The 26,762-nt window shown below is 59.3% G+C and overlaps 4 protein-coding genes across 12 annotated transcripts; 1 reads left to right on the top strand and 3 right to left on the bottom strand.

Annotated features, from left to right (window-relative positions):
• Positions 1 to 80: 80 nt before the first annotated feature.
• INPPL1 (inositol polyphosphate phosphatase like 1) lies at positions 81 to 15,766 on the bottom strand. Of its 3 annotated transcripts, none has more exons than XM_053935845.1 (28): positions 15,569 to 15,766; positions 11,414 to 11,477; positions 10,540 to 10,690; positions 10,334 to 10,454; positions 10,119 to 10,256; positions 9,946 to 10,036; positions 9,637 to 9,726; positions 9,199 to 9,297; positions 8,863 to 9,013; positions 8,534 to 8,640; positions 8,179 to 8,281; positions 7,905 to 8,101; positions 7,403 to 7,520; positions 6,756 to 6,852; positions 6,526 to 6,664; positions 6,336 to 6,435; positions 6,165 to 6,253; positions 6,003 to 6,084; positions 5,822 to 5,911; positions 5,584 to 5,697; positions 5,383 to 5,471; positions 5,198 to 5,285; positions 4,960 to 5,115; positions 4,805 to 4,889; positions 4,262 to 4,411; positions 3,467 to 4,190; positions 3,258 to 3,376; positions 81 to 2,765 (listed from the first exon to the last, which is right to left on the bottom strand). In XM_053935845.1, the coding sequence occupies exons 1-28, from the start codon at positions 15,739 to 15,741 to the stop codon at positions 2,675 to 2,677; spliced, it is 3,816 nt and encodes a 1,271-aa protein (XP_053791820.1). In that variant the 5' UTR covers positions 15,742 to 15,766; the 3' UTR covers positions 81 to 2,674. The 3 variants fall into 3 exon arrangements, with proteins under 3 accessions (XP_053791820.1, XP_053791818.1, XP_053791821.1); XM_053935846.1 differs by lacking the exon at positions 81 to 2,765 and having other exon boundaries at positions 3,296 to 3,376; positions 3,467 to 3,496; positions 3,613 to 4,190; XM_053935843.1 differs by having other exon boundaries at positions 3,258 to 4,190.
• Positions 15,767 to 16,917: 1,151 nt separating this feature from the next.
• LOC128802495 (folate receptor alpha-like) lies at positions 16,918 to 19,624 on the bottom strand. Of its 7 annotated transcripts, none has more exons than XM_053968945.1 (6): positions 19,505 to 19,624; positions 18,684 to 18,803; positions 18,365 to 18,545; positions 17,960 to 18,148; positions 17,750 to 17,885; positions 16,918 to 17,328 (listed from the first exon to the last, which is right to left on the bottom strand). In XM_053968945.1, the coding sequence occupies exons 2-6, from the start codon at positions 18,728 to 18,730 to the stop codon at positions 17,054 to 17,056; spliced, it is 828 nt and encodes a 275-aa protein (XP_053824920.1). In that variant the 5' UTR covers positions 18,731 to 18,803; positions 19,505 to 19,624; the 3' UTR covers positions 16,918 to 17,053. The 7 variants fall into 7 exon arrangements, with proteins under 7 accessions (XP_053824920.1, XP_053824926.1, XP_053824934.1 ...); XM_053968951.1 differs by having other exon boundaries at positions 18,684 to 18,764; XM_053968959.1 differs by having other exon boundaries at positions 18,365 to 18,516; positions 18,684 to 18,708.
• A 152-nt stretch (positions 19,625 to 19,776) lies between these two features.
• Positions 19,777 to 21,671, top strand: ANAPC15 (anaphase promoting complex subunit 15). Its single transcript, XM_053969074.1, has 4 exons — positions 19,777 to 19,982; positions 20,991 to 21,050; positions 21,132 to 21,269; positions 21,411 to 21,671. The coding sequence occupies exons 1-4, from the start codon at positions 19,863 to 19,865 to the stop codon at positions 21,456 to 21,458; spliced, it is 366 nt and encodes a 121-aa protein (XP_053825049.1). The 5' UTR covers positions 19,777 to 19,862; the 3' UTR covers positions 21,459 to 21,671.
• Positions 21,672 to 21,735: 64 nt separating this feature from the next.
• On the bottom strand, positions 21,736 to 23,521 carry TOMT (transmembrane O-methyltransferase). The gene is made up of 3 exons (XM_053969086.1): positions 23,097 to 23,521; positions 22,502 to 22,698; positions 21,736 to 22,276 (listed from the first exon to the last, which is right to left on the bottom strand). The coding sequence occupies exons 1-3, from the start codon at positions 23,356 to 23,358 to the stop codon at positions 21,956 to 21,958; spliced, it is 780 nt and encodes a 259-aa protein (XP_053825061.1). The 5' UTR covers positions 23,359 to 23,521; the 3' UTR covers positions 21,736 to 21,955.
• Positions 23,522 to 26,762: the final 3,241 nt, after the last annotated feature.

The raw sequence follows: 26,762 nt of genomic DNA, 5'->3' as shown, positions 1-26,762 counted from the left end.
AGGTGGGTTCTCCACTTTTCTTTTGTTTTTTTTTTTTAACCATTCTGTAATTTATTACCCATGTTTGCAAATGCCACTAATCCAAATTAAACTTAATTTATTGACACTGCTGCTGGCCCTCAGCCCTTGTTGCACCCCACCCCCACCAAGGGTTGCAGGGGTGGGGGGGCTGCATAGTCCCCACCCCTGGACCCTCTGAGACGCACCAGAACCCCCCAGATGATGCCACAAACCCCCAGCACCTTAGGGATTATTTTGGGTGCCCCCCACTCAAAGACCCCAAGCAGCTGTAGGAAGCTGAAGGGGCACCCCATGGGAAACCCCCTCAAGTGGGGTGAGGGGTACTCCACATAGCCTCCCTGACCTCTAGGGGCCCTCTGTGGGGGTGATGATGAAGAAGGCCTTGGGGGCATTGGGATGGTGTCAAGGAGCATGACAGGCTATTGGGGGAGTGGTCTGAGGTACCCAAGATGGGCAAGAAGGGGACAAGGGACCTGGTCCCCACCTTGCTAGGACCAGTACAGTCAGCTTGGAGCGGTCACAGATTATGCTGGGACGCAATTCTTCCCCCTGGGTTCCCCATCTTGCCCCCCTCCCCCAGACTCTTCCCGCCTTGCCACGCTGAGAGCTCCACCACACCCATTGCATGAACATGATAAAAATCACTCCAGATTTACCAAACGCCTCCAAACACAGGAGCTGGGGGTTTAGTGAGGGGAAGTTCACACCAAACACCCCAGTAACAGAGGGGGGATGTTGGGGGATGCCAGGGGCGCCTGGCCCATCCTTCATCTCAGCCAGAGTGAGGGGTTGGGGGATCTGGGGATAGCATCACCCCCATCCCCCGAGGACAGGGAGAGCCTGGAGGGAGCATCCCAGTGGGGAAGGCACTGTGGGAGGACCCCTGTCCTGGGGACTCCCACCCTGGGGACCCTCCTGGAAGGATACTTGGCAAGGCTGGGGGCTGAGCACCCACAAGGAGACCTGGCTGCCAGCCCCACTGTCCCCAAGGGCAACACAAACCCCCGGGGGGCGGACAGACCCAGCAAGTACCTAATGGGCAAAGTGGGTGGGAGTGGGGGATATGCCCTGGAGGCACTGGTGGTGGGGAGTGGGCTCTGGGGGAAGGCACTTATCTGGCTCTGCTGTGACAGGATTCCCAGTCTGGGGATGGGACTCCCAGCATGGGGACAGGCACTTCCAGAGTGGGGCTGGGGACCCTGCCACATGGGAATGGGACCTCTCATGGTAGGGAAAGGGACCCCAGGCGTAGGGACAGAATCCACAGTATAGGGATGATAGGACCCCAGGGATGGACCCTCACAGTGGGAGCGGGACCCCTGGGAATGAAGGCAGCACCCCCAAGGTGGGGACAGCACCCCCAAAGTGGAAACAGGGACCACCATGGTGGGGATGGGACCCCCAGGAATGGTGACAGGGACACCTGGGGTGGAGATGGAACCTCTGGAGATGGGGACAGGAACCCCCAGGGGTGGGGACAGCACATCCAGGGCAGGGATGGGGATCATCAGAGTGTGGGTAGAACCCCTGATGTGTAGATATGAGGTCCAGGCTGGGGACAGGATCCTCTGAAGCTGAGACAGGGACCTATAGCAAGGGGATAGGACCCCCAGTGATGGTGACAGGCACCCCCTGGATGGGGATGGGGATATTCCAGGGTGGGAGTGGGACATCCATCTTGGCGACAGGGACCCTCGGGGGGACAGGTGCCCTGGGGTGGGGACAGGGATGCCTAGGGTAGAGACAGGAACCCTCACAGTGGGGATGGGACCATCAGGGTGGGGACAGCATCATTAGAGCTCGGGACGGGGACCCTGAGCTGTGCCTAGTGTTGTCTATGGGGGCTGGCTGAGCCATCCCATCCCATCCCATCCCATCCCATCCCATCCCATCCCATCCCATCCCATCCCATCCCAGGCATCATGAAGGCACTTGGGTCAAGACATGACTTTGCTCAGAGCCTCCTCCTAGCTGTGAGAGTGGGTGGAAGCCAGGATCCCAATGGTTACCCCCAAACACCTCTTCCCCCATCCCTTCTCCCAATAAATAAAAAATTAACTTAAATGTGAGGGCACTCCATAGGGATCCTCATGTGAAATTATCTGACCAGGACCCACCACCCCCTGTCTCCCCACTCCCCCTTCCCACCCTATTACCCTGCATCCAGGGTGGGGGGCGGGCTGTGGAGGTCATGGGGTTCCCACTTGCTGCTGGTGATGGTGGGATGAACGGATGCAGGATGTGGGACTTTGGGATGAAGGATTCTCAGCTGCAGGATGCACGGCTGCAGGATCTGGGATGCACATCCATGGGACCCAGGATATGTGGCCACAGGATACTGGGCTGAGGACACATGGCCACAGGATCTGGGGGATCTGGGATGCATGGCCGCAGGATCTGGGATGCTCAGCTGCAGGATGCAGGGCCACAGGGTCCAGGATATGTGGCAGCAGGATGCAGAATGCACAGCCATGGGATCCAGGATGTGCATCTGTGGGATGCAGGATGCTGGGCCACAGGACACACAACTGCAAGGTCTGAGACACGGGGCTGCAGGATTTGGGATGCTGGGCTGCAGGACGCAGAATGTGCAGCCACAGGATCTGGGATGCTGGCCCATGGCAAGCACGGGATGCTGGATGTGCGGTGGCAGCTACTTGCGGAGCTGGAGGCTCTCCAGAAGGACGCGCTTGTGGCCAGGCTCCAGCACTCCAGCTTCCTCCAGGTCTTCCTCTGTGATGTCACTGGGAATGAGGCACAAATATGGGGCTCTCTGACCCTGAGGGGCACCCCAGACTCGGGTGGGGTCCCCACCTGGGAGTGCTAGGGCCCCCACTCAGGTTGCTGGGTGCACACCTGTCCCTCCTGTGGGGTTTTGTGACCCTCAGGGGGCAGTGGGGATCCCGAGAGGCAAAGGGCACGTGGGAGCAGTGGAGACACTCAGGGGCAGCAGGGACCTATGAGAGCAATGGTGGCCCCAGGGCAGCACAGAATCTTTGGGGGAAATGAGGCCCTCTAGGGGCAGTGGGGACTCCCAGGGGAAGTGGAGACCCACAGTAGGCAGTGGGGAACCCCCGGGGATAGTGAGGACTATCAAGGGCAGCACTCCAACAGACCTCCCAAGAACCCAGGGATCACTATGACCCCCTGGGGAAGTCATGGACTCACTGGGGCTGGCCAGGCTGGTGGTGGGAGTGGGTGGGGGTCCCTCCCCACCGTTTTGGGGGGCTGCTCACCTGAGGAACTCCAGGTCATCCCAGCCATTGCGCACCAGCCCCTCCTCGTACCGCTCCAGCCCCAGCGCCCGCAACCACTCGCCCACACCAGGCACGGTGCCCACACCACGGCCCAGCACCTGCACCCCAACAGCCTCAGCACCATGGAGCACCCCAAAGGGAGCCCCAACTGAGGTGCTGAGGACCCCCACCCACCCTGTATCACCCACCTCCTCAGCCAGGTCCTCCTGGATGCTCTCCTGGATGGAGTGGGGAGGGAAGGCAAGGGGGTGGCCATAGTCAGGGTGCAGGCAGCGGGGAGGCAATGCCCCCTTGGCCAGCAGTGGTGGTGGGGGGACCACCCTCCCCTTCTTACCCCCGTAGTCCACCTCACTCAGTGTCTTGGCCATCTGCAGCACCGAGCAGGAGCGGTCATCCAGCAGCCCTCCCGGCAGGCCCCCAGGAGTGGGCAGCCCCCCAGCTGCAGGTAGCACCCCAGTAACAGGCATCCCACCAGCCCCCTCCATCCCAAACCCAGCCGTGGTGGCTGGGGGTGGCCGGGGGTGCAGCTTGGGCAGGGGAGCCTCTCCGAAGGCAGCAGGGTGGGATTTGGGGTCCTCACACCCGCTGGATACCAGCAGCTCCTTGGTGGAGCCAAAGAAGGTGTTTGGTGGGAGCTCCAGCTCCCGCGGCAGTGGCGGTGGGGGAAAATCCGGCGGTGGCAGGTTGAGGGTGCCGAGGTCCTCTTCCTCATCACTCTCACCACCACAGCATGCCGAGGGGCACTGGCAGCGCTCCGGCACTGCCAGCTGCACCTTGGCCTTGGGGTACTTGCCGGGGTCCCCTTGCACCAACAGCTGGTGGGGAACCCCCTCCAGCACGTAGTATGCTGGGTTGTTGAAGCTGTTCTTCAGGGGACCCCCTGACAGCTCTGGCATTGCCTCCGCCTTGGACCTAAGGGGACAGGGTTGAGTGTGGCACCCCCAGACCAATCCCCGCCCCCAGCCCTGCCTATTCTCCCTCACCAGCTTGGGGTGGCCTCATCCCTGGGGGTGCAGCGGTGTGCAGCAGGGGGACGCGGTGCTGCCGCGGTGCTGCTCTTCTCGGGCTCCTCTGGGAGCTTCGCCAGGATGGTGGTGGGGAGCTCAGCACTGGTGGGCTTCCGCCCCACAGACCTGGCAACAGGAGGTGTTGGGTGCCCCATGGGGCTTGAACGTCCACAACGGGGTTCAGACCCGCAGGACAGGGCTCAGATCACCCAAGACAAAGTTCAGACCCCGTGGGATGGGTCTCAGCAGCCCAGGTAAGGGCTCAGACCCCCAGGATGGGGCTCTGCCCTCTAGGACAGGGTTCAGCCACCAAAACACAGCCAGAGCCACATTCAGAGGCTCAGAGTCCCATCCCTGCCCTGTGTGGCACAAAACTGGCATCAGTACTGTCTCCAGTCACATCCCACACAACAACCTAGAGGGATACTCTGAGCAGTATCTGTGCTCAGGTAAATCCCTCAGGCCTCCCGATCCCAAGGAACCAGTGCCCCCCACCCTGCCAAGCCCTGTCCCCCATACTTGGCATTGTCCTGGGTGGCCCTGGCACCTAGCAGCACCTTCCCTTTGCTGGCTGTCGTCTCATCCTTATCGACACTGATCCACTCTGCCAGGGAACAGGGGCTCAGTGGAGGAGTCCTCTCCCCAGTGTCCCCCCTGGGGTGAGGGGTCCTCACCATAGAGCCTCTCGCGGGTGCCCAGGCGCTCCGTGGGCACCCGGACCTTCATGGAGCCACGGATGTTGCCAGTCTCCTCACCGCGGTGGGACAGGTAGGTGAGGAACTGCTGCGCTGTGCTGCCAATCATTGACTTCAGGGCAATTACACACTCCCCTGGGGGTGACAGTGGGGGAGGTTGGGGGTCTGCACCCCACGGACCCACCGGTGCTGGCACGGTGCAGGAGCGGACACTCACCGTAGGACTCGTAACCATCAAGGGATTTGACAGTGAGCAAGAGGTGCTGGTCCTGCAGGTACTCAATCTCGGAGAGGATGGGCTTCAGCTGTGGTCAAGGGAATGGGGTGCTGGCACTGAGTGGGGGTCTCCCTGTCTTCAGCTTCCCCCAGCACCCACCCTGTCAGCCCCCAGCCCCTCCTCACCGTAGGCAGTTGCCGGGATGACCACTGCACCTTGAGGAAGTTGATGTTGTCACTGCTCTGGCTGTCGTTCTCAAAGCTCTTCTTGAACTCTGTGGTGGTAGCAGGACATGGCATCAATCCTTGAGCCTTCCAGGATACCATGAGCTTCCTGGGACCCCTCTCAAGCCCTTTGGGACCCCCCACTGCCATTCCAGTCCTCACCTTCCAGGCAGGTAGAGTAGAACTCAATGAAAAACTTGGTGCGACTGGAAGTCTTCACAATGGCTTCTATGCTCTCGAACTCAATGTATGCCTGCTCTGAGGACTTAGAGAGCCCTCCATGGAGAGGCGAGGCATTGGAATCCCCCTGGGACACCACAATCTAACCTCTCCATCAAAATGGAGAGGTTGGACCATGGAGGGGCAGGGGACAGTGAAGTATCCCCTTGGGCATAGGCACCTTTTTTGGAAATGAACTGGGATGTCACTCCCACTTCAAAGGAGCCGAAGACCGGTGAGTGGTCACTGGTGACAATGTCATCTGTGCACCCTGCAGCCGGGAATGGGGAAGAAGTCAGGATGAAGGGGGGGATTGTCCCCAGAACAGGGACGAGAGTGCTGGGGGTGGTTACACTGCTCACCATAAGCGTTGCAGTTGACATGAGTCTCAGGGTAGGACTTCCAGAGGATGCGGTCACACCAAGACGGCACGTTGGTACGCACCTGACAAGGGTGGGGAGTGGATGAGGGTTTAGATTATGGTGTCCTCCACTCCCCCCAACTCCCTCTACCCCAGCACCTACCCCTGTGGGCTTCTGCTTGTGCCAGACATAGGTGTCCCGGGAGCCCCGCTCATAGCGGTAGGTTGGGGGGAAGGTGATCTCCTCCTCACCTGCAGGGACAGCAGTGAATCAGGACAATCCCAACAGCAGGGCCTGCACCACCAGACCCTCTTGGAGCCCCCCATTCCTCACCGAAGCGCAGGAACACCTTGTGCTTCTCCTTCTCTAGATTGAGCTGATCCACCTTCAGCAGCGGTTCCAGATCCTTGCGGCTGATGTAGTTGAGGATCTCCTGCAGGGACAAAGGTGTTGGCACTGAGCTGGGAGGGGGACCCTGACACTCCCACCTGCCTTCCCATCTCTACCCACCCCTTCCCCTGACCTGGATGTCCATGTCTAGGCGGTAATTGAGGTCCCCGAACCAGAAGAGGTGGGTGAAGCGAAGAGAGATGTCAAAGGAGCTCAGCTGCTTATCCCCCAGTGAGAGTAGGCGCAGGATGTCCAGGTAGTTCTGGTTCCTCCTGAAGCAGGGGACACAGGGACAGGGTGTTACAGACATGAGGACAGCAGTGACAGCCCTGTCCTGGCCCAGCCCAGGGTAGGGGTGCTCACCGTGCCGTCTTCTCGTTGCCAGAGGTGAGGTGGCAATTGACAAAGCCAAAGGAGGTGCCATTGAACATGAAGGAGACACCCACAGCGCCCTTGTTCCCTGTGAGGAAATGGGGACATGGGCTGGGATCAGGCAACCCCTGATTCTACCTTGGGGACAGACACCCAGCCGGCCCCATGTCACAATGATGGGGCACAGTCCCCACCTGGCCAGCCAGCATAGGCATGTGCAGCCTGGCACACGCTGAGAGGCCTCCTCATGAAACACAGCCCCCAGAGTCCCCCTCGTGCAAAGCACACTTATCCAGGGCCTCCTCATGCAAGGCACATTCCCAGAACCTTCCCTGTGCACTGCACACAAAGCCCTCCTCATGAAACACCCGTGCTCTAGGACCCCTCCTTGTGCATCAACAAGACCCCTCCACGTGCAACATGCGTCAGGACACCTCCTTGTGCAACACACACTCTGGGACCCCTCCCCATGCAATGCCCACATACCAGGACTCCTCCCCATGCAAGGTACACATGTTGAGACTCCTCCTCATGCAACACATGCAACGAAAGAACCCCCCCCCATGGTGCAGATACCACAGGACTCCCTCCACTGCAGTGCATACCCCATGTCCCTCTATGCCCTGCTGTGGCCCTACCCAGGGTGTTGGCGATCCCTGTCTTGACGCTGGAGGTGCTGACATGGCTGATGCGGTTCTCGTGCTCTGGCTTCACCAGCACCACCACCTTGATGTTCCACAGGGACTGCATGGCCACCTGTGGGTGCCAGCACCCTCAGCCCCCTGCCAGCATGTGCTGGGGCCCCCTGGGGCCATGGGGGCCCCTCTGGTGTGTCCACAGGGGATGCTCATTACTGCTTCATCCCAGCCTCTCCCACCAAGGGCTGTTCCCCATGGAATCCCACAACCATCAATCAGTATCCACAGCTATCCAGCACCAGGAGACCACCCCAAAATACCTTGTGTCAGCAGACCTGGAGCACCCACAGCCACCCAGCACCATGAGAGCACCCCAGAAGAAGCTGGTGTCACAGAGCCAGAGCACAGCCACCCCTGGGACACTGAGCATCACACACCTCCACCACCCACCACTGCCTGCACCCCACAGCCCCCAAGGTCCCCTGGACCCCCTGGTTCTTACCGGGCGGTACTCAACCTCTGTGAAGTCTTTGAGAACAGTGCGCAGAAAATCCACCCACTCCTTGTCTCCCAGAGAGTTCTCCTGGGTGCCGAAGACGTAGATGTCATGTGGTATGGCCATTGTCACCTCATCCAGGGTTTTGCCCAATCCCTTGGAGGTGACCCACGAATTGATGTTTTTGGGGGGGGGAACACTGCCTGCAGGAGGGGCAGCACAGTTAGGGAGACCTCAGGGCCTTGACACCCCACCAAGGGCTGCCCCTGGCCCTGCTCACCCATGTTCCAGGTGCCAATGAAGACAGAGATCATGTCAGGCTCATCCTGGTGAGAATGCTTGTTCTTCATCAGCTGCAGAAGCTGACAGAAGGCCTCACGCTTCTGCAGAAGGGGGCAGTGAAGGAGGGGTAGAGGGGCTCCCTACAACCCTATCTCGCCCCCTGCTTTGGCTCAGCCAAAGCTGGCACCTTCTGGGCATGGGGGACCGCCCCAGGGACATCAACCAGCCATCAGGCACCGGTACCCAGTGCCTGTCTCTGAGCCCTACCAGGGCCCAGGGGTTAAATCCTGCCCCACCCCATCCCTACAAGGGACCCCTTGTCCACCGCCCACCTCCAGCTGAGCATTACCCACCCGAGCACTGACAAAAACAAAGTCTTTCCGTTGCGTTTTATCCTTTTCCTTCTCAAAAACGATGCCCAGTTTGTTCTGCACCCGCTGTGACTTGATCAGCTGCCGGACTGAGGAGGAGTGGGAAGAACTGAGAGGGTGCTGGGTGCAAGCTGGGTGCTGGAACCCCCCCCCCCCAGTCCATGCTTTGGGGAACTCCCAAGATGGGGACATCCCCAGCATGAGGAAATCCCCCAGCTTCCAGCTCACCACTGAGCCTCACAGGGATGCTTCCCAGCGCAAAGGGAGTCCCATGGGTGCTGCCCCCTGCCCCCGGACACCTCCCCACTCACTCTTGTCATGGGTGAAGGTGTTCCAGTCCTCCTGGGAGTCCTTCTGCTTCTTCAGCACCACTAGTTTACCCCCCTCCACATCCACACTCAGCGTGTACTTCTGTGACTTCCCAATCTTGGTCAGGTCCCCCAGGGTAATATCCAGCTTCACCTGCCAGGGGACACTGGGATGAGGGAGGAAACAGGGGACACCCCAGCACCCTGTCTGGCATCTGGCTTCCCCCAGAAACACCTAGGGGTCTGTGCTCTCAGTGTCACACCGGAGGTACCCAGTTGATGCTGAAATACCCTCAAAACTTCAAAACTTGTTAGGGCAGGGGGTAGGGCAGGGCTCACCTCAAAGGTCTGCACTGGGATGCTCTTGGCCTTGCGGGAGAGGGGTTGAGGGGGGGTGGCAGGGGTGGCTGAGCTCACCTCCTGCAGGGCCTTCAGTGCCTGCCAGAGGCACAGCAGGGTCAGCTGAGAGCCCACCAGTCCCCCAGCTCCACCAACCCCTCCACTCCCACCAATCTTCCAAGCCCCAGCAGCCCTCACAGTCCACAAGGCCCCACCGGCCCCCTTAGCCCTACCAGTGCCAGCTCCACTGGCCCTCCCGAGTCCCACTGGTGCCTTAGTCCCACAAGCCCATCCCCAGTCCCCCAGCTCCACCAGCCCAACAATCTCTGCCAGTTGCCCCAGTCCCACCAGTGCCCTCAGCCCCACAGTCTCTCCAGTTCATCCAGACCCCTCAGAACACCCCCATCAGACCATCCATCCCTGCATCTCCAGCCTTACCTTCTTCTCGATGGAAGACAGGAAATCTTTCAGCACAGAGAGTTTCAGCACCAGGTTCTCCAGCTCCTGCTCTCCACTCTGCCCTGCTGTCTGGAACCCCCAGCAGGATACCCCAGCACTGGGATGTGAACCCCAGACCAACACCAGAGCCTCCCCCCGCCCCAAGTGGCAGAGCCCACTGGCAATCTGGGATGGGGTAGGATGGTAGGTGTTGGTAGGATGGTAGGTGTTTCTCCATAGTGTTTCTCCACATGGACCCCCAGTCCATGCTGGGGGGTTGCCACTGCTGTGTCCCCATATTCCCTTTACCTGTTGCAGAATCTTGGAGACCATGGGGGAGCTCTGCTGGTCAAACACCTTGGAGAGGATCTCCAGCCCTGCCAGCACCTTGTCCACCTCACTGGAGAGGCAAGAGGAGCCAGCTCACTGGGTGGCACAGACATCCTTCCATCTTTTCATCTGTCCCAGTGTCCGGCATTCACCTGTGCAGCCGTTTGCAGGAGGTGACAAGAGTCTTGTTGAGGTGGGGGAGGCTGTTGGCCCCTCCCTTCACTGCCTCCAGATCCATGGTGTAACTGCCCTTCAGGTACTCATGAGAGATGCTGCTGAGCCCATTGGTGCTACAGAGAGAGCACCCAGGGGATGAGAGCCAGCAGGGAGGAGACAGGGAACAGGCAGGAGACAGACAGACCCTCACCTCTCCATTGGCCCCTCTGGCACAGATGGTCCCAGGCCAGTGGGGCTAAGCCCCATTGAGGTGCCAGAGAAAGTGGTGGAGCCGGAGCGTGGTGGCAACGGTGGCTTCTCATCTTCTCCATCTGCAATGGGGCAACGAGGGGGCCAGTTACTACTACCCCAGGGGTCTCAGGACCCTATTCACCCACCCATGTTACCCTGCCATACCTGAGTAGTCCCTGTCCTCCACGGTCTCCTTTTCTTTCTCCCTCTCGACAGGGAAGAGCAGGGTGCAGACCAGCCCCTGGTTGGGCTGCAGGTACAGGGCAATCAGCTCGCTTAGCGTCTTGAAGCGCCGCACCTGCACCCCCTGTGATGTCTGCAGGGACATGGGGACACCGGGACTATCAGCACCTGCAGCCAGCATCACTGGACTCCCCCAGGTGGAGACACCACCAAGCAGGGAACCCACCATCCAGGGATGCCACCATGCAGAGATGTCTCCAAATAGGAATCTCCCCAGGCAGGGATACCACCATGCAGAGACCCCCAGGCAGGGATAATACCATGCAAGGATCCCCTCATGCAGAGCTGCCACCATGCACGGATGTTCCCATGAAGGGACCCCCATATGCAGAGACTCTCATGCAGGGATCCTCCTACGCAGAGATGCCACTGTGCAGGAACCCCTGCATGCAAGGACCTCCATGCAAGATGGGGGGCTGACCCCATGGTAGGGACCAGGGCCTATTGCAAGGGGCTGCAGAGCTGGTAGGTGCGCTGACAGGGTGCAGGCAGCAACCATCCCTTGGCCTCCTCCCTCCCCAAGGGCAGCTTTTCCTGCCTGCCTGGCCAGCACAAAGAGAGTTCTGTTGCTCTAAAAATACCCAGTGTCACAGCCGGCCAAGACAGGCACAGCCAAGCCATCCGGCACAGCCGGGCATGCACGTGGCATTGCAGCCAGACCTGAACCCGGAACAGCCACCCAGCACAGCCAGAGAGACAGGTAAACTCACAGCACGAGGTCAACACTAAGCACTGCTGAGCTGGAGACCCCCCACTGCCCATGAGCCAGAGGGTGTCCCATGCCCCCACTGCTCACCTGCACAGCCAGGAAATCCTCCTCGTCCGGCAGGATGCGGTAGGTGTGGACATGTTTCTGGAACCTGTGGCAGCAGGGAGGGCATCAGGGTGCTGGAGGTTGGGTGGTGTCCCCCCACCTGCCTGTACGGCCCCTGCCTGCCCTGAAGGGATGCTCAGTACTCATCCAGTCAGACCCCTACTCCACCAGCACCAACAGTGAGGAGCTCCAGTACCACTATTCTCCACAAAATGTAATGAGCTGACAGGAAACCCATGGAAAACCTATGGGAAAATGCTTGCAGGATGAGCTGGGAGTCCGAGAGTAACTCCCCTGCTTGCTCCGACCCCACAATTGACACCACTATGTCCTTGGCAGTGCTGCTGCCCCTGCCACACTGCCTGTCTGTGCCAGAGGCACTGTCCCCAGCCCACAGCACAGGGAGGAGCTGGCAGGAACAAGCAGGAGCTGGCAGCCAGGACACCAGGAAACAATTTATTTTCCTGTGGAAGCTGACAGGAACCAAGGACGTGATCCCGGGGCAGGGGGTGACGGGCTGTGCTAAGAGATGGGGTGACAACATCAGTGGGCGCAAGGAGCAGGATTGGAAGCCCTCCCCATTTCAGGGACTCCAGGAGACAGGGAGCCTCAGCACTGCCAGACCTCCCCCCTCCAGGGCAGTCAGCAGGGACTGTGCCTCCTTGGCTGGCCTCTGGCCACAGAGGTCACCATAAGCATTGAGGCTGCTGTCACCACCAGGGTTACTCAGATACTGTGTCCCCTGCCCCAGTGGCAGCTCAACACAGGGCTGGAGGACTGGGACAAGGCGGCATCCATCCCCCCATGCTGTGCTGTGTCCCTGGACAGGGTGCCATGCCCCCATGTCCACCCCCTACAGTTTTGGTTACCTTGCCACCACCCCACAACACCAGGTCCCCTGGTGCCACCACGTTCCCTGCAGTGGCAGGTACCCCATTTCTCCTGCCTCCTCTGGAGGTATGACCTACTCCAGCATCGTTGGGGTCTTCCCAGGGGTCATTGTGAGGGTGGAGGCATGGAGAACTCTCCAAGTGGTAGTGGGGGAGCTGAATGGGAATCCACTATGGGGGGGCTGTGTGGAAAACCCCGCTAGAGTAGGTGAAGGGATCAGGGGTTCCCAGACTCAAAGGAGTCTGTGGGAGAATCCCAGCTGGTAGGATGGGTGAAGGCACAAAGAGACACCCCCAAATGAGGGTAGCATAAGGGGTGTCTGTGGGAAGTCCTAATACACAACTGGGGTCTCCATAGCAGGAACACCAGTGGAGGTGTGATGTGGGTGCAAGAGGAACCCCAGCACAGCACCAGTATGTGGAACTCCAGATCAGAGGGGCAAGAAGCAGGACCCTTAGGAGGAACCTCAGCTGTGGGGGACATCAAGGAATTATCTATGGATAACTGGCGGGGGGGCTGGAGGGACACCCAGCACAGGGGGTGGTAATGTGGAGGGGGACTACAGGGCCCCCTGGCTGCCCAGTCCCACACTGTTGTCGGCTGCTATTTTGGTGAGCAATGACGGGGAGGGGGGGCCAGAGAGCACCGGGCTTGGGTACAAAGAGCTTTTATGCGGCAGCAACGGGACTCCCCTACCGGCTCTGACGCACAATACCCTGCCACAGCCCTGCTAGCACAGCGGGCACCCCATATCCCCACTGCTTTGTGGCAGACAAAGGGGCACCTACCATCCCACTCCACCAAGAGCAGGATGTGGGCACCCTGGCAAGGGGGATACCGTGTGCCCACTGGCACCACCTTGGCACTGGTGTCCCCCATGAACTGGCGCTGAGCCAGGATGGAAGCTCCAAGCTCCCACGCTCCTGTGGGACACTACACCAGGACTGTCCCCACTAGCACTGCTCACCAGTGATGTCAGCACACCATGTGGAGCCACTGCCATATGCTAGCACTGTGAGTTCCAGTGATGCCCCAATATGCAAAAGTGAGGTCACAACTGTGACACCCTGGTGTGCCATGGTGAGACACCCCAGTGTGCCATGGCAAGGGCACAGTGAGATGTCCTGGTGTGCCACATCCAGCCCAGTGAGTCCATGGTGCACCAGTGGGAGGGTTAAAGGAAGCCGACGCTGCCGGGATCCTGCTGTAGTTCCCTTTCCTCCTCCTGATTCTGCAGCTATTTTTAGGGCCCCAGGAATAGCTGGGGCCAATGGCTCCACAGCCCTGTCCACCCACTCACTGGCAATGGGGGTGCCTGGTGAGAACACAGCACCAGGTACTCCCAATAGTTCTTGTTGGAGTGCAGCCTGACAACTTGGCATCCCCATGACGGGCTTTGCCATGCTGCATGGTCCCAATGCCACAGGCCAGCCTTGTGGCACCCATGGCCTCCTCACCAAGCAGAGAGAGACACACCTTACCTAGACACTCATAGCACAATGCTGTCTGTAGCCCCCTGTCACCCACACTGGTGCCACAATGCCCTCCAGCCACATGGCACCATTAGGTGCTGGAATTGCATGCTCTCCCAGGGCTGTGCCTAGTGCTGCTTGCTAGCCCAGCTCTGTGGTGGGGAGCCAGTGCCCAGAGCCACACTGTGCCCACTTGGCTGGGAAACTGCATTTGCCACTGTCCACGGGGAAGGACATCTATGCCACCATGGAGGCTGCATGCCTGGCAACTGCATGTGGCACCAGCACACAGTACCCCAGACCAGGGCAGGCCAGCTCACAGTGCACTCCCAATTCTCCCACAGGCTCTCAGGGCACAGAAAAACTTTGAGTTCAAGTGCCCTCACCACCACCTCACAACCACATCAAAAAAGTGGACCAGCACTGAGCACCAGGTGCTGGCACAGGTAGCCAGCCTGAGCAGAGCCGGCAGCATGCCCCAGAAGCATCCCAGCACAACGAGGTGCCAGAGGCCCCAGGTATGGTGGGGATGCTGGGGTGCACCACTGGGCAAAGACACTTCAGGACCCCCAAGGCTGTCAGCACTCACCTGTGACCTGGCACAAGCTGGGAGCCATGGAGTTCCATGGCACAACTCAAGGGCACAGAGCTGTCCCCCCTTCCCAGGCTGGGGACCCCCAGACATGAGGGCAGGAGCCCTCCCTTCACTGCCTCCAATGCCATGGGTAGGCTAGGGACCCCAAGAGTGTGGGGTGGGGGTCAGGCCCCCCATCTCATAGACTCCATGGTAGCAGGGGTGGGTGACACAGCGCCCCTGGAGCCAGCCCAATATCCCCCAATGTTTAGATTCCCAGCCCCTCCAGAGTCTGCTGGTGTCTGGTCTCTTGGGACACCCAGGCCACAGCTGGTGCCATTCCCCTGGTGCCCTATGTCCCAGAAGTGCCAGTGTCCCTTTGAACCCCCAGGTCTCCCCATATCTGTGCCCCACCCAACATCCACTGACCAGAGCTGTCCCAGCTTCCCTGTGCCCAAACTCGTAGCAACCCCCACAGTACTGGTGACCCCCATGTTCACTATATCCCTCAGGTGGCTTTCCCTCTCTGTCTGTTGCCCTCTTGATGTTTTCAGCCTCCCCTTATGTGCCCTGCGTGCTCCCCTGGATCCCTTCCAGTGATCTCCACTTCTTCCCCTGCCCGTGCTTCCTTGGCGCCCCCCCTCCCGCCCTCGGTGCCTCTCCCACTGTTCTTCCCGGTCCTCTGCCAGTGCTTCCCTGGACACCCGCCCTGTGTACCTCAGTGCTCTCCTGAATCCCTGCAATGACCCCACCATGACGCCCCAGTGTTCTCCCTGGTACCTGGCTGGCGCTCCCCCAAATCCTCCCCTCTGCTCGTCCAGGACCCACCCCCGGCTGCCCTCCCAACCTCCTGCTCTCCTCGGACCATCCCCGAGGCTCCTCTGGTGCCGCCCTGAACACTCCACTCCTACGCCCGAATCTCCCCTCGTACCCCGCCCCGTTTCTCCCGGGATCCCCCCAAAGCTCCGGCGGTATCTAGCCGGTGCCCCCCCAACCTCCTACCTGCTGTTTCCCAGGGTCGCCCCGGTCCTCCCCCCGACACCCTGCCCGTGCTTCCGCAGCTCCCCCGGCCCCGCGCCCGTCCCCTCCCGGTGCACCCCCTCCAGTCACCCCCGACAGCCGCTCCCGGATCTCCCCCGATGCCCTGCCGGTACCGCGTGGGTCTCCGCCCGGCACCACCCCCGCCCGTACCCTACTCACAGCAGGCAGAGCGCGTAGGCCCCCGCCACGCTTTCGCTGTCCCGCACCAGGAAGCTGCCGTCCCGCCCGGCCCGCGCCAGCTGCTCCTCGGCCGCCGCCCGGCTCAGGTCCCGGTGGTACCAGGGGGGCACCGGCACAGGGGCCGCTCCTCCCGCGCCCCCCGCTCCCGCCATGCTCCGCCGCCGGGGCCGCGCCGCGGGGCCGCGCTCTGAGGGGGAGGGGGGAGCCGAGGGGCGGGCACAAGGGCGGGGAAAGGTGGGGGACGGGGACATCCCGGGGACAGGCGGGGGCTTCGGGGGTTGGGGGCACCGTGGGCTCCTGGGTACCTCATCGGTGGCCCCCGGAGAGATCCGGGGATGGCCACCGGGAAGGGCGATCGCGGGAGGGGACCCGCGGGGGTCGAGAGGGGCACCGGAGGAGACCCGCAGGGGGAGCAATAGCGGGGAGCTTGGGGGAGCACCAGTGAGGTAACGGGGGAGCATTGGTGGGGTCCTGGGGGGCGCACCTGAGAGGCACCGGGGCAGATCAGGGGCCATGAGTAGGATGTCCAGAGGGGCATCGGGGGTTCTGATCGAGGGGTGGAGAGCACCGGATAGCGGGCAGCAGCACTGGGGAGCACGGAGAGGATGGAAAGCACCGGGGCGGGGAGTACCTGGGAGGGGGAAAGCACTTGGAGAGATAGGGACACTAGGGGAGCACTAAGGGGCATACTGAAGGGAAGAGCAGGAGCACAGTGGTATGAAGGCATCGGCAGTGTGAAGGTACCGGGGAGCCAGGCAGTGGGCAACGGGGGCCCGTGCTGGGGCAGAGCTGGGGCCGGGGGCTGAAGAAGTGGGGGGCACGACCCGGTTTCGCCACCAAAACCAGGGACTTCTCCATGGGCCAGGGATCAGGATGGTGCCACCCCACAGCTGGGAACACGGAGCATGTGGGGGGAAAAGGGGCACCTGGGGTGGGCTCCAGGCCGGCGGAACTCCCTTGACAACCATGCTCCCACCTCAGAGTCCCCGGGATATCCTCCCCTTTTTCCCCATTTTCCCAGTCTCGTCCTGTGCACCCCAGGGTGGCAGTGACACCCGGGGCCCTGGAGCCATATCAGGTGCCAGGACACATTCAGCAATCCCATCCTCCTGGGCCCCAGTGGCAGGCAGCCCTGTGCCTTCTGCTTTGCCCAGCACAGTGGTTTTGGGGGAGGCAGTGCTGGGTAGCCAGGTTGGTCGGTATAAATAAATAGAAGTGATGTCTGCCTCATCTCCCCACCAGAAGCAGGATGAGACAAGCAGACAACCCCAGGTCCCTCAGCCATCCTATTGCCCCCCCGACCCATCCCACAACACCCCAAGACCAAGCAGGGCAGGAGCATTTATTCATGAGCCACATGCCTTGGGGGGGACACAGCTTGGGGACAACCTATGGGGTGGCACAAGGCAGCCTGGTGGCCATCCTGACCACCTACTGCCTGCTCCTGCCTGCAGCCCCTCCTGCTCAGAGCAGGGCTAGTAGGGTGAGGGGCAGCAGGGACAGCAGGATAGAGAGCGGGGAGTTTGGGGGAGCATTGCCATGGGCGTAATATTGGGCGACAACAGCATTGGGGTTCCCCTGCATGGGATCGAACCACATCTGGATGCAGCGACCACTGCCACGGTGGTGGGATGTGTAGCGGTAGGAGCCAGACCAGATCTGCTCACAGAGTGCAGCCGCCGTGGGGAACACAAACTTGAACTTCTGGCACATGGCACCCTTGGGACACTGGTTGGTGCCTGGGGGTGGGCAGGGGGTGAAGTGGGTGAAGGGCTTTGGGAAATGGGTGTTGTTCCCCTGTGCATGGGGTGCAGATGGGTCTCACTGGCATTGCTGGGGAAGAGAGAGTTGACCTCAAGGTGGCACAGGGTCTACCCCACATGCCATGAGGACCCTCACACCCCCTGACCCAGTCACATGCACAGGGGACTCCCACCTGGCTGCCACCCCCACCCCATGGGGACCCTCACACCCACTCACATGCACAGGGGACTCCCACCTGGCTGCCACCCCCACCCCATGGGGACCCTCACACCCCTGGACCCACTCACACCCACCAGGGAGGGTGGATACAACCTCCCCTGCAGCAAGATAGAGGGTGACTGGAGACCCACAGGAGAGTCAAGGCATGATGGGGGCTGCCCTACAACCCCCACTCACCTGTAGTCCAGTTCCAGCCCTTGTGCCAGTTGACCTTGCAGGTGACAGCATCCTGGCAATCCTCCCACCACTGCTCACAGTCCTCCTGGCACAGTGGCACATCCCGGATCCGCTCCTTCCGCCAGCTGCTGTCTGCCTGCAGGGCCCCCAGTTTTTCCCAGTTCACCCCAGGGATCCTGGTGGGTGAGTGAGGGCGGGGTCTTCACCTACCTGGTCTATCCATGGCCCCAGGTTAGGGGAACACTCATAGAGACACATGTCCTGGATGAAGTGACGCTTGCACTTCTCTGGCATAGCCCCACAGTGGTCCCAGTTGAAGTTGTACAGGTAGGACTGGTCCTGGTGAGCTTCCAAACTCGTGTTGGCAGTGCAGCAGGCATTGTCCTTCCAGAGGATACACTGCACCGGGGCAGCTGGGGCTCAGCTGGGACCCATCAGGACCCACCAGGGCTCAGCTGGGACCTGCTGCAGGTCCAGGGAAAGCACCAGTGCCCATGGGTGGGTGACACTGGGTGATGGAATTCATGTTGGGGCACAGAGCCCTCCAGCCTCCATCCTGGTGACCCCACAGCAAGTGACACCAGTGGGAGCTGGTGCAGTGGATGAGGACCGTACCTGCCCATAGAGCTGCCCCTCAGGGCCAGGCTCTGTTTTATGGTGCTTGGCATCCATGCAGACATTGAGCAGTGAGTCCTGTGTCACCGTCACTGCTGCAGTGGCAGCTACCCAGGTCACCAGCAGAGCCAACACTGCTGCCATCGCTCTGCCTGGGCAACAGCAGGTCAGGACGGCAGCACTGAGAGACGTAGTGACAGCAGGGACAAAGTCCCCCACTGTGCATGTGGAAGCGTGGCAGCACATAGTCACTGCCCACGACCACTGACAGTGGGTTCAGGGATCTTACCTGGGGGTGCCAGGGGATCGAGGCTCTTACCTGGAGGGCAGCTGGGCTCCAGGTGCTGTGGAATGAGCACAGCTCATCTCAAAGGTCGTGGTGCAGCACAACCCGTGGCCGCTGATCACGGGATGTGGGAATGCAGCAGATTGGGCAGCACTGAGGACACGGAGAAGACAGTGCATCCCGCCCTGGCACCCCACTGTGTCCTGGATTGACACTCATGCCCATCCTGGCCCCTCATCAGCCCCATATGCAGCTGGGATTCATCCTCCTGGCGCCAGGCTGGGGCCAACACCAGCCAAAATCCACTTAAGGCTGTTTTTCCTTCCCTCCCATGGGAGGTGGCCTGATTCCCTGAAACCAGCACAAGGGGCAGGACCTGGCCCCCAATACCACAGGGTCCCTATGAGTGACTGGGGGGGAACACCACAATGAGTAAGAGATGTTGCTGGCAGGGACAGGTACCCCCCGTGGTGTCACAGATGGCCACAGGGTAGAGGCAAGTACCCCTCATTGAATTACAGGTATTCCAGGGGATCATAGATGCCCCCATGGAGGGGGGAGCAGATACCCTGCAGGAGAGCAGTCACCTGTGGCTCGGGAGGGACAGAAACGCTCCCAGGTAAGACATGCCTGGGGGGGGCAGGGAGAGAAGATACTCTGCAAGGGGCAGATACTTCCAAGGTTACACATGATGTGGGGGCCAGACATGCCCCGGGGATCACAGATGCCCGGAGGAGGGGGGAAGATAACCCCACCCATGGATGACAGTTGCCCCCAAAGGAGCAGATACCCCATCGGGATCACAGATACCTCCTCACTGGGGTCACTGGTACCTGTGGGGGTGACATACCCACCATTAGTCACAAATACCCCAAGGGGGGGCACAGATATTCCGTGGGGATCACAAATACCCCCTGACGAGGGTCACAGATCCTTCTCATTGGGGTCACAAATAACTCCGGGGCTGGTCACGTATGCCCGGGCCGTCACAGTGGCCCCAGACTCGGACGCACGGGTGGGTGAGGGGAAACGCCTGTCAATCAGATGGCGCCACGCCCCCAGACGGCGCCCTAGGCCACGCCCCACCCGTTCTCCCTCTTGTGGGCCTGGCCCTGCCAGGCATCACCCCTCTCTCTCTGCGCATGCTCCGTGCCCTGTAACTGGTTCCGGGTTGGACTCCACTTCCAGCTCGGGGGCTGGCGCTGTCCTGCCATGTCTACGATGTTCCCCTCCCTCCTGCCCCGCCTCACCGAGTCCCTCTGGTTCAACCTCGACCGGCCGTGCGTTGACGAGACCGAGCTGCAGCAGCAGGAGCAGCAGCACCAGGCCTGGGTGGGCACCGGGGTAGGGGGGAGACGTGGGGCCGGGTGTCAGGAGGCCGGGAACGGCTTCGGGGCTGGGGAAGTGGGCCCCGCTCCTTCAGCGGGTACGGCCGCGGTACTCGTTGCAGCCCCGCGCCAGTGCCCGAGGTGGCGGCTCGCGGGCGTCCCGGGATACGGGGCTCCTCCGCTGCGTCGCTCCCCCCACGTGTTCACCGACTGTGCCCATGTTTCAGCGTCTTGTGCCGGTGTTGCCGGCTCGGGCACCGCTACTCTCGTGTCCGTCATCCGTGTGTCACGCTGGCTCGGTGCGGGCTGTTACCGGAGCTCCCCGTTTTACTGTGTAGGGGTTAATTAATAAGGTGCTGCTGAACCGAGGCTCCTGCACTAGCTCCCAATTAATTAATTAACTAATCTCCCTAGGGAGGCAGGGAGCGATTTCTGATCCTGGTAATTGACAAGTGTTTGCGCTGTGAGCGTGGTTTTGTGCTGCAGTGCCCCTGAGTATGGGGGGAAGAACATCTATTCGATTAAAGTTAAAAAAAATCAGTAATTAAGTTTTTATAATTAAATAATAAAGTTTAAATCAATTAAAACCTCAGCACGTAGAAGAGGTTCCAAGTCTCTCTGGGTGGGAGGTGCTGACGTATTTTAATTGAGCTTTAATTATCTGCTGTGGTTATGTTCGTCTGGCTGATCAGATGTCCCAGATTTGGTTACTTTTTGATAAAGAAATACATAAGCTTTGTGTTTGGGCTTCTGATGCCACACATGGGGATACCTCGAACCCTCTCAGCCCCAGAGTGTCATTGGGACCACCCTGCTTGGTGCCAGGGTGTTCAGGCAGATGTCGAGCTGCTCTTCCCTGCTTGGCTGGGAGATGCCAGGGAGGCAGCAAGACTCCAGCTGGAAATAGGTCTGGTCAGTAAGCGACACAAGCCGGCAGCTGAGCTGGAAGGGCCTGTTTGCTGGGGTATCATGGAGCTGTTGGGGTGCTCACCCACCTCTCTCCCTTCCCCAGCTCCAGAGCATTGCTGAGAAGGACAACAACTTGGTGCCCATAGGAAAGCCAGCATCCGAGGTGGGTGTGTGGGCAGGGAAATGGGGGGTTGCCACAGGGCTTGAGGGGCATATGGGGTTGCTGGAGCTGTTGTGTCCACAGCACTATGATGAGGAAGAGGAGGAGGATGATGAAGATGATGAAGACAGTGAAGAGGACTCAGAAGATGATGAAGACATGCAGGATATGGATGAGATGAATGATTATAATGAGTCTCCTGATGATGGGGAGATCAATGAGGTAAATAGTGTGAGACCCCCAAAGCACGGGATGTGAAGTGTGTGGGACCCTGAGCATGAGCTCCAGGGTCTGTCTTCTCTCCTTCATGCCCTCTGTTAAGTTCTTGCTCTGGGGAAGATCTTAAACCTCTTTCTTTCCCAGGTGGACATGGAGGGGACAGAGCAGGATCAGGACCAGTGGATGATCTGATTCTGCCACAACCACACCAAAACAGAGGCTGGGGGAGAGCCTTTGCCCTCCATGGCTCTGGGGGACAGTTCAGTGAAGCTCTTCCTTCCATGGGTGCTGTGTGGGGCAGGAGGTTCAGAGGGAAGCCCCCCAGGGGAGCCAGAGGAGAAACTGCCACCTGGCATACTGGAACTGACACATCTTTTCTAATAAACTCAGTTTTCAAGAAAACAACCCCAAATCTGGTGTCTGAGGCCACCAGGGCAGGCAGGGGGTACCACCCAGGCAAGTGCAGGGCTGCTCCCCACCATTCACTGGTGCACCTAGCAGATCTCCCTGTGCAGTGCAGGCAGAAGCACTACAGGGAATGAGCCCCTCATTACCCATTGCCCCCCACCACAGACCACAGCAACTACTGCCTTTTCTCCAGAGTTCATGTTGAAGCCAAGGCAGGGGGTTGGGGACCTGGCACTCCTGCAGTAACTGTGGCCACCACAAGGCAGAAGCTCGCCGCCCGCTCAGCGGGTACCGGTGTAGCGGAGCTCGGCGATACCATCAGGAATGGCGCGGAAGTACTCCAGGCTAGCACGGTGCACCTTGCAGTGGTATTTGCCGCATGTCTTGGCATACTGCAGGAAGTGAGGTGCCCCAGGGAAGAGGACATTATCAGCTAGGATGGTGGCCCCCTCAGCTAGCAGCTGGTGGCTTTCCAGCAGCCGTAGATCCCGCAGGTAGCAGCGTTTCCAGTGATCCATGAAGACCAAGTTGGCATTCATCAGGCCATGCTTCTCCCGCAGGCGGGGTATCACCTCCTCCGAGGGGCCCACAATCAGCTCCACCTGTGCTGCATCACCCTCAGTCACTGGGGCAGGGTGTCAGGGTGCCCACCCACCACCCTGCTTTACAGGGTGGTGAGAGGTCCACATGGGACAGGATCTTTCTCTTCCCACATATACTACCCAGCAGGTGCCGCAGTCCCTGCCACAGCAACAAAGGACCCCCACCCATCTCCTCACTGGTTTCATGTGCAGAGCTGGGCTTTATCCCAGTATGTGGGTGCTCACCGTCTGCTCACTGAAGCCGGCCAGGCGGATGACCTTCTCGGCCACAGCAGCGTGTCGGGGGTCCCCCTCGATGGTGTAGAGGCGGGCACCTGGGGGCAGCCCCTGTGCCAGCAGCACGGTGCCATAGCCACAGTATGTGCCCAGCTCCAGCACCCGCAGTGGTGCCCGCTCCAACAGCACCCGCTCCACGATCCGCCCTGACATGGCATGTGCCTCTCAGCACCCACCAATCTGTGCCACCCCAGCCCTGGGCAGGGCAAAGGTGCCAAGCAGTTCCCAGTGCCCAGTGGGATGGAGGAGAGCCATGCTAAAATGCCACAGCCAGGTCAGTGATGCCATAGCCATACCAACAGTGCCATGGCTGTGCTGGCAGTGCAATGGCCATGTCACTGGTGCCATAATCATGCCAACAATACTATGGCTGTATCAACAATGCCACCACCATGCCAATGGTGCTGTGATCACACCAACACTATCACAGCCATGTCACTGATGTCATGGCCATGCCAATGGTGCCATGGCGTGCCAGTGGTACTGTGGCTATGCTGGCAGTGCCATGCCCTGTGTGGTGTGGAAAAGCAAGGGTGGCACTCACCTTTGTCAGGCCCCACACAGCTGAGGTGCTCACAGTGGTAGCACCACTGATCGAAGGTCTGGAGGATGTGGTGAGGGTCCCCAGGGATGGCATGGGCCAGCAGGTACTGGAAGGCACGCTGCTCCCGTGAGGTGCCAGTGAGCCGGTCCCGCAGCCAGGCCACCAGCACTGCCCGGTATAGCAGCATGAGGTAGTGCCGGTACCGGATCAGCAGGGTGACAATGAAGGGGAGGAAGGCCAGAGCAATCGCTGGAGACACCATCACAAGCAAGCGAGGCTGTGCTTTTTTGCACAGTTGCTGAGTTGACTTTGTTAGTTTTGTACTTATCTTAGGAGTTCTGCCTAGTGGGAAGTTCTGCACCCTTTGTGTCCACTATCAGTAGCATAACCTTGGGCCCAGGCTTTGAAAATCTCCCCTATGCAGAGATCATTGAAGCATTGTGAGCCCTTAAACTGTAACGAGGCAAATCTATCTCCTCACAGGGGATGCTGTGGTAGGGTGTCCTCCCAGGGTGCCAGCCTCACAGCTCCCAGTCATGCTACAAGTTGGCTGTGCTGTGCACCCCCTGGAAGTACCTCTCTCTCGGCTCCAGTGCTGCTGGGCCTGCAGGGCTGGGGCACCCCAGGATTCTGTGGAGATCCCTGTGCCAGGGTTGGGGAGTTCTGGGGACCCATCTGCCAGGGTCCAGATATTGGGGTTGGCAGGGCTGGCATCCCAGGAAATTGTGCTGCTGTGAAGGGCCTTCACAGCACAACCCCTTGCACCCCTCTTGGTCCAGCTTTGCTGCTCCCATCCCCTGTATTCTGCACCTCACACCCTACTCCCCACACCCTGCTCCCCACACCCTGAGCTGTTGGGGGTGCCCAGCCACAGTGACAGGATAGGGCAATGGGGGTGGCACCTACCTGTCCCCACACTCCAGGCAGGCAGAGGCAGGCAGTCCTGTGTGGAGCCCTGCTGCCACTCAATTATTGATGGTGTCACCACAGCTGCAGCTGCTACTAGAGCTCCGGTTACCAGCTCAGTGGGGCTGGCAATGGTGACAGGGCCAGGCTGGGGCTGGGAGGTGGTCCTGGTCTGCACAAGGGGGCCTGGGGTACCAGTAGCATGGCTGGGATCCCAATACTGGTGTGTAGTACTAGGAGCTGTGGTCCTGATACTGCAGCTGGAGTCCTGTCACTGTGCACTGAGAGTACTCGAAACACTGGGCAACAGCAGCACGGGCAGCCAGAAGCACTGGGCACCGGGAGGACTGAGAGCTCTAATCAGTGGACACTGGAGACACTGTGGGCCCAGGTACCATGGGAGCATTGGGAGCACTGGGGGTGTGGAGGCTCGGGACACTGGGATCTATTGTGGATTAGGAATGGTACTCCCCTGTTCAGTGCCCCCACGGAGACCCTCCAAACCATGCCCATTCTCTCACTTCCCTGCTTTCCTCTCCCCTTCCCACAGCGGCAGGATGGAGAGGAGGCACAAAAGGTAAAGATCTCAGGTTGAGATAAGAACAATTTAATGGCTATAAGAAAATGAACAGTAACAGCAACAATATTAATGACATGTGGTACAAGAAAAGAAAAGATTCACATAGAAGACCACCCTTCTGACAACAGATGATACCAGACAGCTCCCTCTGCCAATTTACTCAACAGTGAGTTGGCATATGACAATGGCGTGCTCTTTGTCCTCGTGGCATACAAACTTGTGCATACAGTCCTTGTGGCATACAGTCCTTGTGGCACATGGACTGTGTACACTGGACATCTGGCCCTAAAGGGGACTTTGTTATTTGAATCCCTATAGTTGACTCAACCTCTAGCACCACTAATTCTCTCCAAGATACTGGGTACCTTGCTCCATGGTGTTCCACATGCCTCAATGCACTACTCGATCATCCTTGAGAGAATGCCTTTCTCTCACACTTGACAGGAGTTGCCTTCAGAGTCTGAGAGTTTTTGTCCTCTTCCCGATGCCCTTGTCAATGTTCACATCCCAGGACAAGGATCCCAGTTGCTTGGCTTCACTACCATCCCCTTCCATATCGTGGGCCAGGATATCCCAGCACTGGAATAGCCAGGTCACCAGGGGCTCACCGAACTGGCAGCTGGAACCTTTTCACACATCTTACAGCTCACCTGGGGACATGGACCAGGTGATTTTCTCTGGCCCTGCCTCCTCCTCCTGTTCTGAGGGCCCTGCTTCACCATCCCTCACTAACTGAACTGATTTTGTCTTGGATTCCTTCTTGCATGCAGGGGTGACCTGCCCCCAGCACGGGCTGTTCCCCTGGTTCAGCTGCAGTTGGCGTGGCCATAGTGCCTTTTGCTCTGTTTCCTCCTCCTCCCCTGAGCATGCTGTCCACTGACCACCAGTGTCCAATAAAGAGTAGCCAGGGCCCAACACACTGCAGAGTAAGTTGCTCATCTCTGGACTTGACACAGCATTCTCCTTGCAAATATTCTGTCACTTTATCAGAGTCCTGATGCTGTTCAGCTTCCTGAACTTCCTGTTCAGGGGTGAAATCCCAAACCACTGAAGCAGAGAATTTCTCAAAAAATCAGCCAATTTTCTCACACATTCCATGCCACTCATGACCATTCCCCCTCGGGACAGGTGTCTGAATGGCCTTCTTGGAAATCTCTGTTCTGCCTCCAAACATGACTCTAAACACAGTGTGGACTGCACTGAGACATAGCAGACATAGCAACAAGAACATGCTTTCCTTACCATCCAAAGGGAATTGAAAATTTTCAAAAGCTGTTGTAACAGGCCTGAAGGAGGAAAAGGGGGGGAAAGGGAGAAAGTCACCCTTCCCTTGTTCCCCCCACAGATTGGGTACAGTTATTAATGGACTTCCAAAGGTAGTGCTGAAGTAAGGGCAGGAGAGCAGCACTGAATACACATCCCAGAGTACCCTCATTGCCCTTGATATCATCATGTCATAAACTCACATTTCATAGTACAGCAACAAAGAAATGCCAATCCTTGTCCCTGCTCCATAAAAGGTCACCCCGAGAAGCACACAGAGGAATACAGGAACAGAGCCAGGGTTATTTACCATACCCACATGAACAGCCCAAGCACCATAGTGACCAGTGGCTCTGGACCTAACACAGCAATGCTGAGATCAAGTTTGTTTCCAACCTACTATACTGTTACCTCAACTCTTAGTGCCTCATGCTGGGTAACAAACAAGGACAGTCGTGGTTTAGCCCCAGCCAGCAATCAAGCCCAACACATCCGCTTGCCCACTCCCCCATCAGAAAGATCAGAGAGAGAATTGGAACGGTAAAAGCTGGAAGTCTCGTGGGTTGAGGGAAAGCAAAGACCACACACACAAGCAAAGCAAAACAAGGAATTGCCCACTTCGCATGGGCAAGCAGGTGTTCAGCTATTCCGGAGAGCAGGGCCCCATCACATGTTACAGTTATTGGGACAACAAACACCATCACTCCAGACATCCTCCTCTTCCTCCTTCTTGCCCCCTCTTTATATTCTGAGCACTGGAAGACCTGGGAACATGGGGGCACTGGGAACACTAGGACCCCTGAGAGCATGCCGTCTGAGCGCGGAAGCGCGCTCGGAACACGCCGGGAGCGCGGGGGGGGGCGGTGCCCTGGCAGCAGACACGTGACCACGCCCGCAAGGCCGCGTGACGTAGCCCA

Source organism: Vidua chalybeata, chromosome 2, assembly GCF_026979565.1.
Source record: "Vidua chalybeata isolate OUT-0048 chromosome 2, bVidCha1 merged haplotype, whole genome shotgun sequence".
NCBI classification, from domain to species: domain Eukaryota; kingdom Metazoa; phylum Chordata; class Aves; order Passeriformes; family Viduidae; genus Vidua; species Vidua chalybeata.
Note: the sequence above shows the minus strand (reverse complement) of the source record. Positions and strands in the feature narration are given on the sequence as shown.